The 13,162-nt window shown below is 49.2% G+C and overlaps 5 protein-coding genes across 5 annotated transcripts; 3 read left to right on the top strand and 2 right to left on the bottom strand.

The window, feature by feature from the left end:
- Positions 1-988: 988 nt before the first annotated feature.
- K441DRAFT_541110 (DOC family protein) lies at positions 989-1,426 on the top strand (the record flags this gene model as incomplete). The annotated part of the gene is made up of 1 exon (XM_067642629.1): positions 989-1,426. One exon carries the CDS (start codon positions 989-991, stop codon positions 1,424-1,426), a length of 438 nt encoding a protein of 145 aa, XP_067508369.1.
- A 277-nt stretch (positions 1,427-1,703) lies between these two features.
- Positions 1,704-2,303, bottom strand: K441DRAFT_541280 (uncharacterized protein; the record flags this gene model as incomplete). Its single annotated transcript, XM_067642638.1, has 3 exons — positions 1,704-1,777; positions 1,831-1,962; positions 2,018-2,303. The coding sequence occupies 3 exons, from the start codon at positions 2,301-2,303 to the stop codon at positions 1,704-1,706; spliced, it is 492 nt and encodes a 163-aa protein (XP_067508368.1).
- A 2,465-nt stretch (positions 2,304-4,768) lies between these two features.
- K441DRAFT_653228 (uncharacterized protein) lies at positions 4,769-6,032 on the top strand. Its single transcript, XM_067647503.1, has 2 exons — positions 4,769-5,898; positions 5,953-6,032. Exon 1 carries the CDS (start codon positions 5,071-5,073, stop codon positions 5,560-5,562), a length of 492 nt encoding a protein of 163 aa, XP_067508367.1. The 5' UTR covers positions 4,769-5,070; the 3' UTR covers positions 5,563-5,898; positions 5,953-6,032.
- On the bottom strand, positions 5,655-6,684 carry K441DRAFT_653227 (uncharacterized protein). Its single transcript, XM_067647502.1, has 2 exons — positions 5,953-6,684; positions 5,655-5,694 (listed from the first exon to the last, which is right to left on the bottom strand). The coding sequence occupies exon 1, from the start codon at positions 6,199-6,201 to the stop codon at positions 6,013-6,015; it is 189 nt and encodes a 62-aa protein (XP_067508366.1). The 5' UTR covers positions 6,202-6,684; the 3' UTR covers positions 5,655-5,694; positions 5,953-6,012.
- Positions 6,685-8,707: 2,023 nt separating this feature from the next.
- On the top strand, positions 8,708-12,069 carry K441DRAFT_684440 (ARM repeat-containing protein; the record flags this gene model as incomplete). The annotated part of the gene is made up of 3 exons (XM_067651779.1): positions 8,708-8,904; positions 9,004-11,974; positions 12,034-12,069. 3 exons carry the CDS (start codon positions 8,708-8,710, stop codon positions 12,067-12,069), a joined length of 3,204 nt encoding a protein of 1,067 aa, XP_067508365.1.
- Between the last annotated feature and the right edge of the window lie 1,093 nt (positions 12,070-13,162).

Genomic DNA, 13,162 nt, shown 5'->3' with positions numbered 1-13,162 from the left:
TCCGGCATGCGCTTGCTGAGACGTATACGACTACAAACGGCGATATATTTTTGGTCGAACCTGGGCAGATCACTATGGCGGGGACATTTTCCTTCAATGAACCGACACAATGGACGAATGCCTTGAGCTTTGCTCCGTTACCGCTGGACGCATCCTCGTGTTATGGGTTGGGCGCAGAGAGGACCATGTTACTTAAAGAACGCGGTATACGAGGAGCGTCCTAACGCGCGGGTTACTGGAGGCAAATTGGTCGGCACAGTTTCCGATAGCGTATCTCCTACTCCAGGTTTAACACCTGGAGGTTCATCGGCTACAAGCTCTGCTGCAATAACCGAGCCCTTCTCGAAGCCCTACGTGAAATTGATCAAAAGTAGTAAGCGTTGTATCAAGCGACCGGGGTTGTCTGGAACCGAGATGAGTCTGGGCCGCGGTTCGGATTTTTGTTAGCGCTCCCATTTGTATGGTAAACTAACTAAATCGTCCGCGCCATACTAATTTTTACTCTCCATGGTTAAAGGCAAGCGCACTCTTTTTGATTGATGCCTAGAGCCATCCTTGCTATTACATGGTGCCAAGAAGTCTTAGCAGATTCTCTAGACGAAGATGGAAGGATACCTCTAGGCATCAACTAGCAATGCCTTTTTATTGGAAAGGGCCTAGGATTAGTTATGTAGTTTATTCGTCAGAGCAGTCCACGGTAGCGTGTGGTATTTTGGCTGCGGACATGCCTCGATATTCTTATACAACATGTGCTGGGGTCACTGCATGGTCTACAGTAAGTACTCGAAGATCTAAGTTATTTAGTGCCAGTAGACTAATAATCGTGCAGATTGCACCTTATTTCCGAAATACCTAGCACTTCATGTGCAGCTATTAAGGTCTAGACCGACACCGCGCCTGTCAACTTTGCTTTTGGTCCTACAGCCCTCAGTCGACAGCACGGGTACCTGAGTCAACGACGTATTTAGTAATAATAATTCAGCCGGTAATGGCCTCCGCCGCGGCGACGAAGACGTTGCGCTTCCTGACAGTTGCTCAAATCCAGCGCCTCCACGCCGCCTGGGTCAACCCGAATGCCCAGCCCACTCAGCCGATCATGTTGGATTCAGCAGTACAGTCGCCTATGAACATCGAATATTACACCAACCAACAAAACGTGTTCCAGCTTGCCGCAAACCTCTCCGAAAAGATTATGAAGAACCACGCTTACCAGGATGGAAATAAACGCACAGCGCTTGTGGCGGCAGATATGTTCCTGAAAATTAACGGGTACAAGCTCCAAAAAGTACCGCTTCAGGCGAATGATACCAATGATCGTGTCAACCAAAGCATAGCAGACGCCCATGTTGCGGTGTGTACTAGTGCATGGACAGCCGAGCAATTGGGGCAGTTCTATCAGTCAGTGGCTAGCGAGATTGAAGAGTAGAGCGCTGACATTATGGAGTATAGAAATGCGGCCACTGAGTATTAGCGCTGTGCTGTGCCTGGTTTTTCTTTTTGGTTGATCAGGATACTCTCTGGATAGCTTTAGGAGTCAGGGCCAGGACTCTTTGGTGTGCGGAGGGGCTTCCATAAAGCAGGACTCCCTCAGAGTAGGACGCTCTTTTGTTTGCTTTAGCGAGGATGAAACATAATAAAAGCGACTGCATAATCCATTATCTATACCCAGCTCTCTGAAAAATCCTCCGGTCGCCCCTCAATAATTACATGTCCTTCAACTTTTCTAGCGCGGGTCCGAGGTCTGGCCCTACAGTGCTCGCAAGTTTCGCAAATTCCGCTGGTTTATGTTAGGAGCTGCTAAGTGACTACGGTAAGGGTAGGGCGAGGTACCATCTAGAGTTCCATTTAAAGCGATTGTATATAGTTTGCCATAGAGAAATAGCGTCGCTGGACTCATGTTTGCAGCGGATTGGTGGGGGAGCTGTTGAGGGATTACTAGGCGAGGGTAGCCGGGCGATGATTCTTAAGTTGAGAGATTAGCAACAGCCGGAGAGCAGGCGGGCGATGACCAACTTACCATGGGTAAAGTGTTGGGTGTCGTGGAAGTAGCTCAGCGCAGACTTTGCTGATCCGTTGGTGAGAGCCGAGCCATTGGTGAGCAAGCTGCCAGCCTGGAGAGCACGGCCAACTTTAGGTGGAATCATCACATACGCTTCCCCGGGGTCGCCGATTCTGATAGACACTTTACTGGTGACGAGTGCTCCGTCTGGACCATAATTGATGAAGTCGGCGGTCGCGGTGTGAAAAGCTCGCGCACCCGCAACCCGCCCGATGTGGGCGGGGGCGAAGAATCTGGCGAGCATGGTTGGATGTGAATCACAGGTTAAAGGACGGCGGACTGATCAGTTGCGGTTGCAGCGTGGTAAAGGTCGCTAATGCGCGCGTACTATTGGCTATTGGGCCAGCCATGCGCCCATGCATTTACCCCATGCGGAAAGGTTACTTATCCGCTCGCTAAGTAACCGGTTTTAGTAAGTATACTTTCTCTACCTCTCCTCCCCCATCTGCGTCTACATGTATATAGAAAAATGGAAACCCCCCCTAGCAGACCGGCGCCGCTCCTGCGATACTAGTAGTATTTGTAATGGTTGTACCCTAGAAGAACTACTTGGCAGGAGAGGAACACTTGTACGACTTAGGGGAACTCCAACCTCTTCTTTCCTTAACAAATCCTTCTTGTACGATAGCGATATCAATATAAGCCCAATTCCTTTACAGGAATACTTATAAGGAGAAGCTACTTCTTTTTTTATTAAAAGGTTATAGATCAACTACTAAAATAAAGAGCTATAAGGCTAGTAATAATATACTTTAAGATAAAACGCGGCTATTATAACACTTAATTTACAACTATATTGTAGTTATAATAGACCTATACTAAGTATCCCTTAGCACGGTAAATGTAAGGGATCTTTTCCCTTACTCGGGCTTGCAGCCCTTCCCTCCTCATCGGTGCGTCTCCGTATTAGGGTATTGCCATACCTACTTTTTACCATATCGTCCTCTTCCATCGATTCTCCTGCTCGGCTTGCCTGCTCCCTACCGTACACCTGGGCAATATGCCTTACAGTAAAATTCGTCCTCGTGTTATCGATAAGGATTTAGCCAATAGGATCAATAGGATTTAAGGGCGTGCTCAGAAATATGAGGTTAATTTTGGTATTCCCGCACGGACCACTGACGTTGAGGATAAAAGGCTATAGGTAGCGCGAATTAGGACAATATATAGCCTTAAATTCCGTTCGACAAATGCCGCACAAATGGCGCCGTTGGTGCCGTTGGGAGAAATAGAATCTATTTGAATTTTCGCCTACCTCAGCGCTCGCAGGAGTCGTCGTCCAATCCTACCGCTGGGTCGATACGGATTCAAAGTCATACGGTTTCTGTAAAGCGATCTTACCGTGCCAAAAAGGAATTATCTTGTTAACCTTGCTGCTCCAACAGATATCAAAACGTGGCCCCAATGAATACCATTTAGCCCTGCTTCTTTTTTTTTTTTTTTAACCAAGAGGCACAGCGTGCATCCTTCAACACGGAGCCAAGTGCCTAATCCCAATAAGAAGAGGTTTCCAACCACATGTATTGAGGCAAGCGCTTAACGCCGCATCAGCCTCAGAGCCTCGTTGGAGAGGGAGGCGAAATAAGCAAAGACTAGTAAGCGACCTCTGCCTAACACAAGTGAATGTGTTTGATGGTACAAGCCCGGGCCGACATGTCGAGGTTTTTTTTTCATACTCCCTTACGGCGTAGTCGCTTAATCGGTCCTCAATCCGCGTTCTGTGACCCGTTAAATACATAAGTAGATATTTAAATCAAGACTTTGTGCAGTCGTATAGCACTGTGTCGGGCCGCATCGCCTTTTCGTGTGAAAAAGTAAGAGTGATTTTGGATTTCTCTCGGCCTGTCGTCGATCACTACTATATCAAGCTTAGTTCAGGGGTGCGTTTGACCCATTCAATTCGTGTATTTAATAATGCTCCAGATCCTCTCTCAATAAACCAGAGTTCTCATTCTTGATCGTCCTGTTCGACAATTTCTTCCATTTACTTGGAAACATTATCGTGAATAACAAAAAACTCTTCCTCCGAGGATTATATGCTTATTGGAGTATAGTGGTTTGCTGTGACCGCGAGAAATTGAAGCACATATCTCAATGTAATTACAGAGAATTCTATCATCGCATTCCGTGGGAACTCTAGGATAAAGTATTGTTCTGCCGAAACGGCGGGATGCATAATATTTGTGGAGGTATTTCGTGCAGCAAATGCAGTCACATGAGATCTGCAGGCTTCATTCCAATATCGCGCTGCGAGTGTGCGAAGATCAGGATTCCAGGAGCAAGGGCCCTTGAGATTTTCTTGTTTCCGTTAGCGTTTTCGAGGAGATGAGGTTGTTGTAGGAGTTGAAGGAGTTGTTAGCTTTCGCCTAGACTACGCCGTCCAGGATCGACCTTGAAACGTTTCGCAGCTTACTACGGCGAGCTGGGCCACCGTACGACCACCCATCACCTTACAGCCGCTCTAAAAGTAGGAGATTAATTAGACTCGCGGCAACAGAAACACGATGAACTCTATAACAATTCTTAAGAACCGAAGCGCCTAACATGAGGCGCGCCACCACCCAAACTACACCTCTGTTACTGGCAAAGTATTTTGTCTGACAGGATGACCCCTGCACCCACCCGTTGGCGATATTGTACACCCAACACTAACGCCGGCCGCATGCGGCACATCTCGACATTAATATATTCTGACAGAGCTTATGGTGGCACCATGTGGCCTGACATGACGGCGCAGCATGAGTCCCACAGCCCGACCGTCTTCGTGGCCAGACTCCTCCTAAATAAATCCGCCATAGCCGCATATATACCGGACCATTGCACCATACCTAAGTAACTTCCCCTCTATTATAGTATAATTTTTTATCTGGATCCTTAATTCATACTGCCACCATTTTGTCACTTCTTGGATCCATCACTAGACGCAACAGACGCCTTTAGTACCATTTTTACCGCTTTTATCCTTTCCTCATACACCAATAAAGTTTCCAATCTAAGCCTTGGTTCCAGCCATGTCATCTCCCTCCCTTACCCCAAGAAGCTTTGAGAAAAGCCTTAACGTCACCGAACGATCCCGATCCCGATCCCCATACCCGCCTCTCTCGCCACAAGGCTTGCCACGGCCTGCGGGGTCAAGCGATGGCGCAAGTATGCGCTCTCCCCACATCGACTCTTCTTCTCCGACACCCGTTCCATCGCCCATGTTCTCTGCAGAATTCCAACCGAGCCCTCACGGCGATCTTCAGCCGCGTCCCGGCAAGGAACGAAGGGAATCTTTACCGGCATCCTCGCCCACTCTACCCACGGCGGGGGTCTCGTCGCCGGAAGGACATCCTCGGTCTCCGTTCTTGGTGCGGGTCGGCCGCGGCTTGAAGGCGGAGATATGCCGTTGCTTTGGAAAGTCATCGGGGCGCGAGCAGGCTGACAGCTCTCGGAAGCCACGACGGCGGGACGAGCCGGAGGAGTATGTAAAGGTCGAGGCGGTCCACTGGACAGAGCTCTAGACGAGTGAGGCTCGATAATGTCTGCAATGATAAACCTTAAATTTTTACGAAGCACTTGTGTAATGACTTTGGCGGCATGTTTGTTACCGAAAGGGGGATTGCATTGGGAGGATATCTGCTTTTTGCGTTTGAGTGAGTGTTCCGTTTTTGTTGGGCTGGGCGGTTTCTTGATTTCCTGGGAGGTTGCTTTGGTTTTGTCTATGCGTTCTGGATAAGTGAGGGATCTTTACGATGGTGTTACATCGGTGCTGGCGGTCCAAGAGGAAGCCTTGGCATTACTTCGAGTGGGTTTCTTGTTTTCGCGGTTCTTTGTAAATATACCAGTCGTTACACAAAGTCAGTTCTGCTTTCTTCATACCTACACAACTCAAGTGACTAAAGCACAGCCAGGCAGTTGAAAGATTACATTCTGGATCCAAGTCCCCATGGAATTGAGTCTAGCTAAGTCTCTCAAACAGCGTCTACATCAGCATTTATACGGCGCACCAACCTTATCATTGTGACCGACAAACCCTGCCGCTCACATTTCCCACCCGTTCCGAGGACAACCCCGATCAACGGCTGGATCTGGAGGCTTTCTAAAGTTTTACCATACCCAAGGGAACCACCGATGTAGATGTTCAACAAACCATCCAACATAATGATGAACGTGTCAATATTGAGAATTGCCTCAAGGGCGAATCGTCCAGGTGAGGGGCAGAGAATGCAACAAGGCGGTAATGTGCTTGTAGGAGTTGCGACGAGTGAGACGTGAGTATGGAATCACTGCTAACAATGCTGTAAGCTCACGTTCTGAGTAATGAGCTGATTTCAACTATTGCCCTCGTGCCATGCGTGGGTGAAGTAGTATCCGGACGCCTTTTAGGTACGAAATCAAATAAGAAGTTTGGTTATTGGTATTCTGTGGTGCAGCCCTAGCGAGAGGCTGAAACATATAATCTTTTTTTTATTACTAATGTAGACCTTCTAATTTCTTGTTTAATTAATGAAGCGCAGGAGAGACGGGCGCGCCTATCAATTAAATATGTCGAGGTTGAAATAGCGAAAAGATACAAATTTCGGGGGAAGCAAAGATGCGGTGAGGCGGTTTCAGTGGCGGAGCGAGACTTTCGGAAGGACCAACGACAAGGTATAAACGCCCATAAAATATCCGAACCCAATTCAAATAGAGCTGACATGCATAAGGATCTTATCGATGGGGCGCCACCTTGTGGGTCTTCCCGCGATGGTGCAGTCAAGCTTTGAACTTGCTAACGGGTCAGGCCAAAGCGTCGCAACACAGACCTTGTCGTGTGAAAGACACCCTAAACTGCTTCAGCGCACTAGATAAAAACAAATGAAAGCGAGGATGGAGTAGTATGGATCCTATTCTCTGAAAAATCGATGGATTCGTCGATTCATTACATGGTTTGCTGCGTTTGACTCGACGCTCTCAATCACGGTGAGGCAGTGCCACCCGTCTTCCTATCGGTACAAGCGTATTGCGGAGTGCCTTATCTAGCTTATGTGGAGAAAATCCGGGGTATCAAAGACGACGTCTGAGTTTTGAAGAATGTGATGGACCTGCGACACCACAACGCCAAGCTGATGTTTTTCGCCAACGGAGGCTCAAAATCAACCGAGCCCACAAAAATAACAGCAACCAATTAAATTTGCACGTTCATAAGGCAAGAAGACAAGAAAATTTTGCCGGAGATCCCGGCTCTCGGGGAAGACGATCTCTGTGCGGCAGGCCCGACAGTCGATAAGCCGCGTTTGTTCGCATTAAAATACTACTGGCCTCTAAATGCGCCTAGGCGAAACTTAAGGAGAAGGTCATCTCGGAGTGCGAGATAGAGAGGATTGGAGTAATCTCCCTTTGCATGCATAATCCAGTTTACTCTCCGCGCTCAAATGTCAAATATCAGATATCAGATATGGAAAGAGAGATTAGATGGGAAAAAGGAATATGGAAGCATTGCTGACCTGCATGGCTAAGTTTGGCCTTGCAGGGTCGCAGTCGGCGTTGGCTTGATGACGATAGCATATGAAGGGACCCGACAGTTGGCTAATGGTTTGTGAGTGATTGGCGGGCCGTACACCGTAGTTTTCTCGAAACCTTCGGCGCGTTTGCCGGTTTTCAGTCACAGTAACGTGGGCGGCTAAACAAGGCATGGCGCGCAAAAAAGGTACTTTCGTTGAGACGCATGGGTATCTTAAGGTTAGATTGTGACAGTAGCTACTTCGGAATGTCCGTCAGAGACTTCGGCAAGTCAGGAGCCTCCCGTACTTCGCCGTAGTGCGCGAGCTGGAGCGAAAGGGATCTTCAGGGTTTGTTCCAGACAACCAAAATGGACGAGGCGGGCCATGGCTGAGGCAGTGCCACCGTGTTTGTCTGTTCGTCCAAGGGCTAGGGAAGACGATTGGAGGACATGGCACTGCCCCTCAACTCCCCTATGTGCATAATACTACTAGCGTGGGCTATCTAATCACAGGCCCGTCAGCACGCAGCCTCAGATTCAGATTTGTGCAAGGGTGGCAAAAATAGATTGGTTTAGCTTTCTGGCGAGCCCAGGACATGTTTTGCCCAGATGTGCCGTATGGACGGGAATGTCGACAATAGTCAACGCGGCGGCAAGAATTTGATAGAAGTGATGAATAATTCAATAAATTCTTGCAAGCTTGGAGTCATCGAGGGTTGACGAAAGACGTTAAAAAGGCGAATTAGTGCAGTATCCGCGCTTTTCTGACCTTCTCACCGAGTTTCTGCCCTGTTGAGCGACTCCGACGCACTAGTGCCATTTCACTCTGCTGTTCTCGCGCGCTTGGACCCTCCATCCCTGCCCCGGCCACAATATTTTTTTTTTAAAAAGGCAGCCAACACTCCGCCCTCCTCCTTCCCTCTCAATCTCCTCTCACTTTCCTTCGGGTCTTCAAGGCTTCTTTTTCTTTCTCTATCTCTGTCTTTGCATTTGCATAGAGAGCCGCGACTGCTTTGCTGCAACATCGTCGCGTCTGGCCACGAACGAGATACCCCGGTACCCAATAGATTTTCAGTCTTTCAGCTCACCTCAGGTTCGCCTTTGACCGCCGAACCTACTTAATCTCACCCGTCCCCTTATCTCCCACGAATACTCGAAACAAAAAAACCCCTCCCACAATCGCCATGGCTCCCGCTGTCGATATGCGGGCCGCACAATCCTCTGCCGCAGCCAAATCCGAGAACAAGAAATCTTTGAAGGTTTTGGAGGAGCTGTTCTCCAAGTTGGCCGTCTCAAAGGCCAAGGATGAGATTAACGCTGCGTCTCTTGATCTCGCCACCTTCATCAATGGTGACATTGAGGAGGCCGACGCTCCCACGAAGTGAGTGTTTACGCCTTTTGTGCAAGGAATTTTCGCTCTCGCTTCGTTTTCGCACAGTAGCAATTCTTAGAAGAACCAGACAGCTAACAAGTACTATAGAATAGTTGAGCTTCTGAAGAAGCAGCTTGGCAACAAGAAAGATGCCGTTGCCCGCGAACGCGCTCTCGATGCCATCCGTGCTATCGCCCAGCACTCTACCGTCTCTCCCGCTGTCGAGCCATATTTAGTCTCTCTCCTCCCGAACACTCTTGCTGCTGTTGGAGATAAGATGAGCTCCGTGAAAACCGCCGCTCAGACTGCCTCCGAAGCTATCGTCGAGGCCTCAAACGCTAACGCCGTGAAAGCCGTCATCCCAGCCATAATCCACTCTCTTCGCAATGCCCAGAAGTGGCCCGAAAAGATGGCCGACCTCAAGTGCATCGAGATCCTCTGCAAGAGCGCTCCCGCCCAGCTTGCTTTCCGCGTCCCAGACCTCATCCCCGTCATCTCCGAGGCTATGTGGGATACAAAGCCAGAAGTGAAGAAGGCTGCTTATGGCACAATGGAGAAGCTGTGCGCTCTAATTTCCAACAAGGATATCGAGCGTTTCATTCCCGAGCTCATTAAGTGTATCGCCAAGCCTGAGAACGTCCCCGAGACTGTTCATCTGCTCGGTGCCACTACTTTCGTCACCGACGTCCACGAGCCAACCCTTGCCATTATGGTTCCCCTCCTCGAGCGTGGTCTCGTTGAACGTGAGACTGCCATCAAGCGAAAGTCCGCCGTCATCGTTGACANCATGTGCAAGCTCGTCGAGGATCCTCAGATCGTTGCCGCCTTCTTGCCCAAGCTGATGCCAGCGCTTAACAAGAACTACGATACTTTGGCTGACCCCGAAGCTCGCGAAAAGACCCGTCAAGGTCTCGACACCCTCATCCGCGTTGGTGCTGTCAAAGATGGCAAGATTCCGGAAGTCTCCAAGGCTGGTGACATTGCCACCGTGCTCGCTAGCTTGAAGCAGTCCTTCCCTTCCAAGTACAAGCTTGATGCCAAGTTCGACCCAATTCTGACCTACATCTCCGCAATCGGCGGCCAACTCATCGACGAGAAAGAGCACGAACAGATTAGCTGGCAAACCAACACAATTCCTTTCGTCTCTGCTATCATTGGAGAGGCAGATGCCAAGAGCGTTGCTGATGCTCTTCGGAAGCGATCCCTACCTGGTGTTGCCGACGAAGACGAGGTCGAGCCTGATGAGGAAGAAGGTGAAGACCTTTGCAACTGCACGTTCAACTTGGCTTATGGTGCCAAAATCCTTCTTAACCAGACTCACCTTCGTCTAAAGCGTGGCCAGCGTTATGGTCTCTTGGGTCCCAACGGTTCTGGCAAGACTACTCTTATGCGTGCCATCAACAACGAGCAGGTTGAGGGCTTTCCCAAGCAGAGCGAGGTTAAGACAGTTTATGTTGAGCACGATCTCGACTCTGCTGATACCGAGCAGACTGTCATCGGCTGGACCATGAAGAAGTTGGCTGATGTTGGCATTGCCAAGCCTCAATCTGAAGTCGAGGCAAAGCTCGTTGAATTCGGTTTCGCTCTCGAGCAGCTCACTCAACCCATCACTTCGCTCTCTGGTGGCTGGAAGATGAAGCTTGCGCTTGCCCGTGCTGTCTTTGAGGAACCTGATATTCTTCTCTTGGACGAACCTACTAACCATATGGACGTGAAGAACGTCGCATGGTTGGAACAGTACCTTGTAAACTCGCCCTGTACATCCATTATCATTTCTCACGACAGCAAGTTCTTGGATAATGTTATCCAGCACGTTATCCACTACGAGCGCTTCAAGCTGAAGAGATACCGAGGCAACCTGAGCGAGTTTGTCAAGCGTGTTCCTTCCGCCAAGTCCTACCACGAACTGAGCGCGAGTGAGATGGAGTTCAAGTTCCCGGAACCTGGTTTCCTCGAGGGTGTCAAGACCAAGGCCAAGGCCATCATCCGTGTCACCAACATGAGCTTCCAGTACCCTGGCACAGCGAAGCCCCAGATTTCCGACATCACCTTCCAGTGCTCTCTTGGCTCTCGTATCGCTGTTATTGGTCCCAACGGTGCTGGCAAATCCACTCTTGTCAACGTGTTGACTGGTGAACTCATCCCCACTTTAGGTGAGGTCTATCAGCACGAGAACATCCGTATCGCCTACATCAAGCAGCATGCCTTCGCTCATATCGATCATCATTTGGATAAGACTCCTTCTGAATACATTCAGTGGCGTTTCCAGACTGGTGAGGATCGTGAGACGATGGATCGTGCCAACAAGATCATCACCGACGAGGATGAGAAGGCCATGGACAAGATCTACAAGATTGAGGGCACTCAGCGACGAGTCATTGGGATTCACTCGCGTAGGAAGTTCAAGAACTCCTATGAATATGAGTGCTCCTTCGCTCTCGGTGAGAACGTAGGTCAGAAGGGTGAGAGATGGACACCAATGATGACTGCGGACAACGCATGGATTCCCCGTAGCGAAATCCTGGCATCCCACTCCAAGATGGTTGCCGAGGTGGATCAGAAGGAGGCTCTTGCCAGCGGTCAATTCCGTCCTCTGGTTCGCAAGGAGATTGAGGCTCACGCCGCCAACTTCGGTCTCGATGCCGAGCTTGTCTCTCACTCCCGCATGCGCGGTCTTTCCGGTGGTCAGCGTGTCAAGGTCGTCCTTGCTGCTTGCTCGTGGCAACGACCGCACTTGATCGTCCTTGACGAACCCACCAACTATCTCGACCGTGACTCCCTTGGTGCTCTGTCCAAGGCTATTAAGTCGTTCGAGGGTGGTGTTATCATCATCACTCACTCAGCCGAATTCACCCGTGACTTGACTGAGGAAGTTTGGGCTGTCGTGGACGGCAAGATGACACCATCAGGTCACAACTGGGTGCAGGGTCAGGGCTCCGGTCCGAGGTTGACGGAGAAGGATAACGAGGAGGAGAAGTTCGATGCCATGGGCAACAAGATCTCCGGTGGAGGGAAGAAGAAGAAGCTCACCAGCGCTGAAATGAGGAAGAAGAAGAAGGAGCGTATGGCACGTCGTAAGGTTAGTCAACTACAGTACACTTTCCGAATGATAGAATACATGCTAACAGACTGCTACAGAGAGGCGAAGAGGTCTTCAGCGATGAAGATGAATAGACTCTTATTGCGGAGCAACCGCTTTGATACTTGGTCTGCTTCATTTCCTCGATGTTAGCGAGGGTCTGAGAAAAAGTCTAATACTGCGGGCAGGAATTGGCTACGCTGGGTCATGTAGCCCGGGTTGGTTAGGCGTAAGGTTGGATTATGTTGTTATGGCTTATGGCTCTCTTTGCATGATTAAAAGGGAAATGCTTCTAGCAGATAGAGATAGATTTCTGCCTACTGAAGACGTCAGATATGTTTACCTTGATTTCTACTTCACATGTGTTTACCGTATTTAAGGACACTAAACCATCATCAAGGCTTCGCCGCACGCTTTCTAAATGTGGCGATGGCCTTCAAGTAACCTATCACGATACGATCGGAGGACGGTTGCGTGCAGGAGACTCCACAACGTGGAGTCATCGCTCCAAACGGATCTATATACTCGAATTCCATCACGCGACCACAGGAAGCTCATGTGAATGTCACTTGCAACATAACCCTTAGCCCAATCTAATGGTTTTGGGAGGCCGTTCAAGCCGGGCCTTTTTTACGGTTATCAATTATAACCGACGTTATCAGCATTCAAATCACTAGTCCAACAGCAACCCACTTGCGCCAGTCCATCAAGGACAGCACGACAACGTCAATAAAGCTTATCAGACGATCATTTACGGTTCCACCCATTAGATTTCTTACCCGCTCTCTTCGTCAGGAGTGACAACTTAGGTATAACTGGGACACCTAAAACTGAGTAGACTACGTAATGGTGCATGTAACTAAAGGAATACGTTTATTAGTTTCATCATCGAGCTATAAGCAAATAATATCAGCCTTCGCGCACTATACATACAAGTTGAATGCTCCAGTCAGTATTGCGGGAGGATCTACAATCAATACCCCAAAGGTCGGTGTATAACTCGTAGCTTTTTAAGCGGAAATAACCACTAGCCCCTAATAGTACCAAGTTTCCAGTATCATCGGCTTTGGCTGCCCAAGGAACTAACCCAAATCTACTCACCAATTCACCCAGGTTCTCCATTTAGCCTCAACTGATTTACTTAGGATGGAGGGCATAATCAGCAGAGCCCGTACTTTTATGGTAAGC

This window comes from Cenococcum geophilum (genome assembly GCF_001692895.1).
Source record: "Cenococcum geophilum 1.58 unplaced genomic scaffold K441scaffold_5, whole genome shotgun sequence".
Classification (NCBI taxonomy): domain Eukaryota; kingdom Fungi; phylum Ascomycota; class Dothideomycetes; order Gloniales; family Gloniaceae; genus Cenococcum; species Cenococcum geophilum.
The sequence above is the reverse complement of the archived record's forward strand: the minus strand, read 5'-3'. Positions and strand labels throughout refer to the sequence as shown.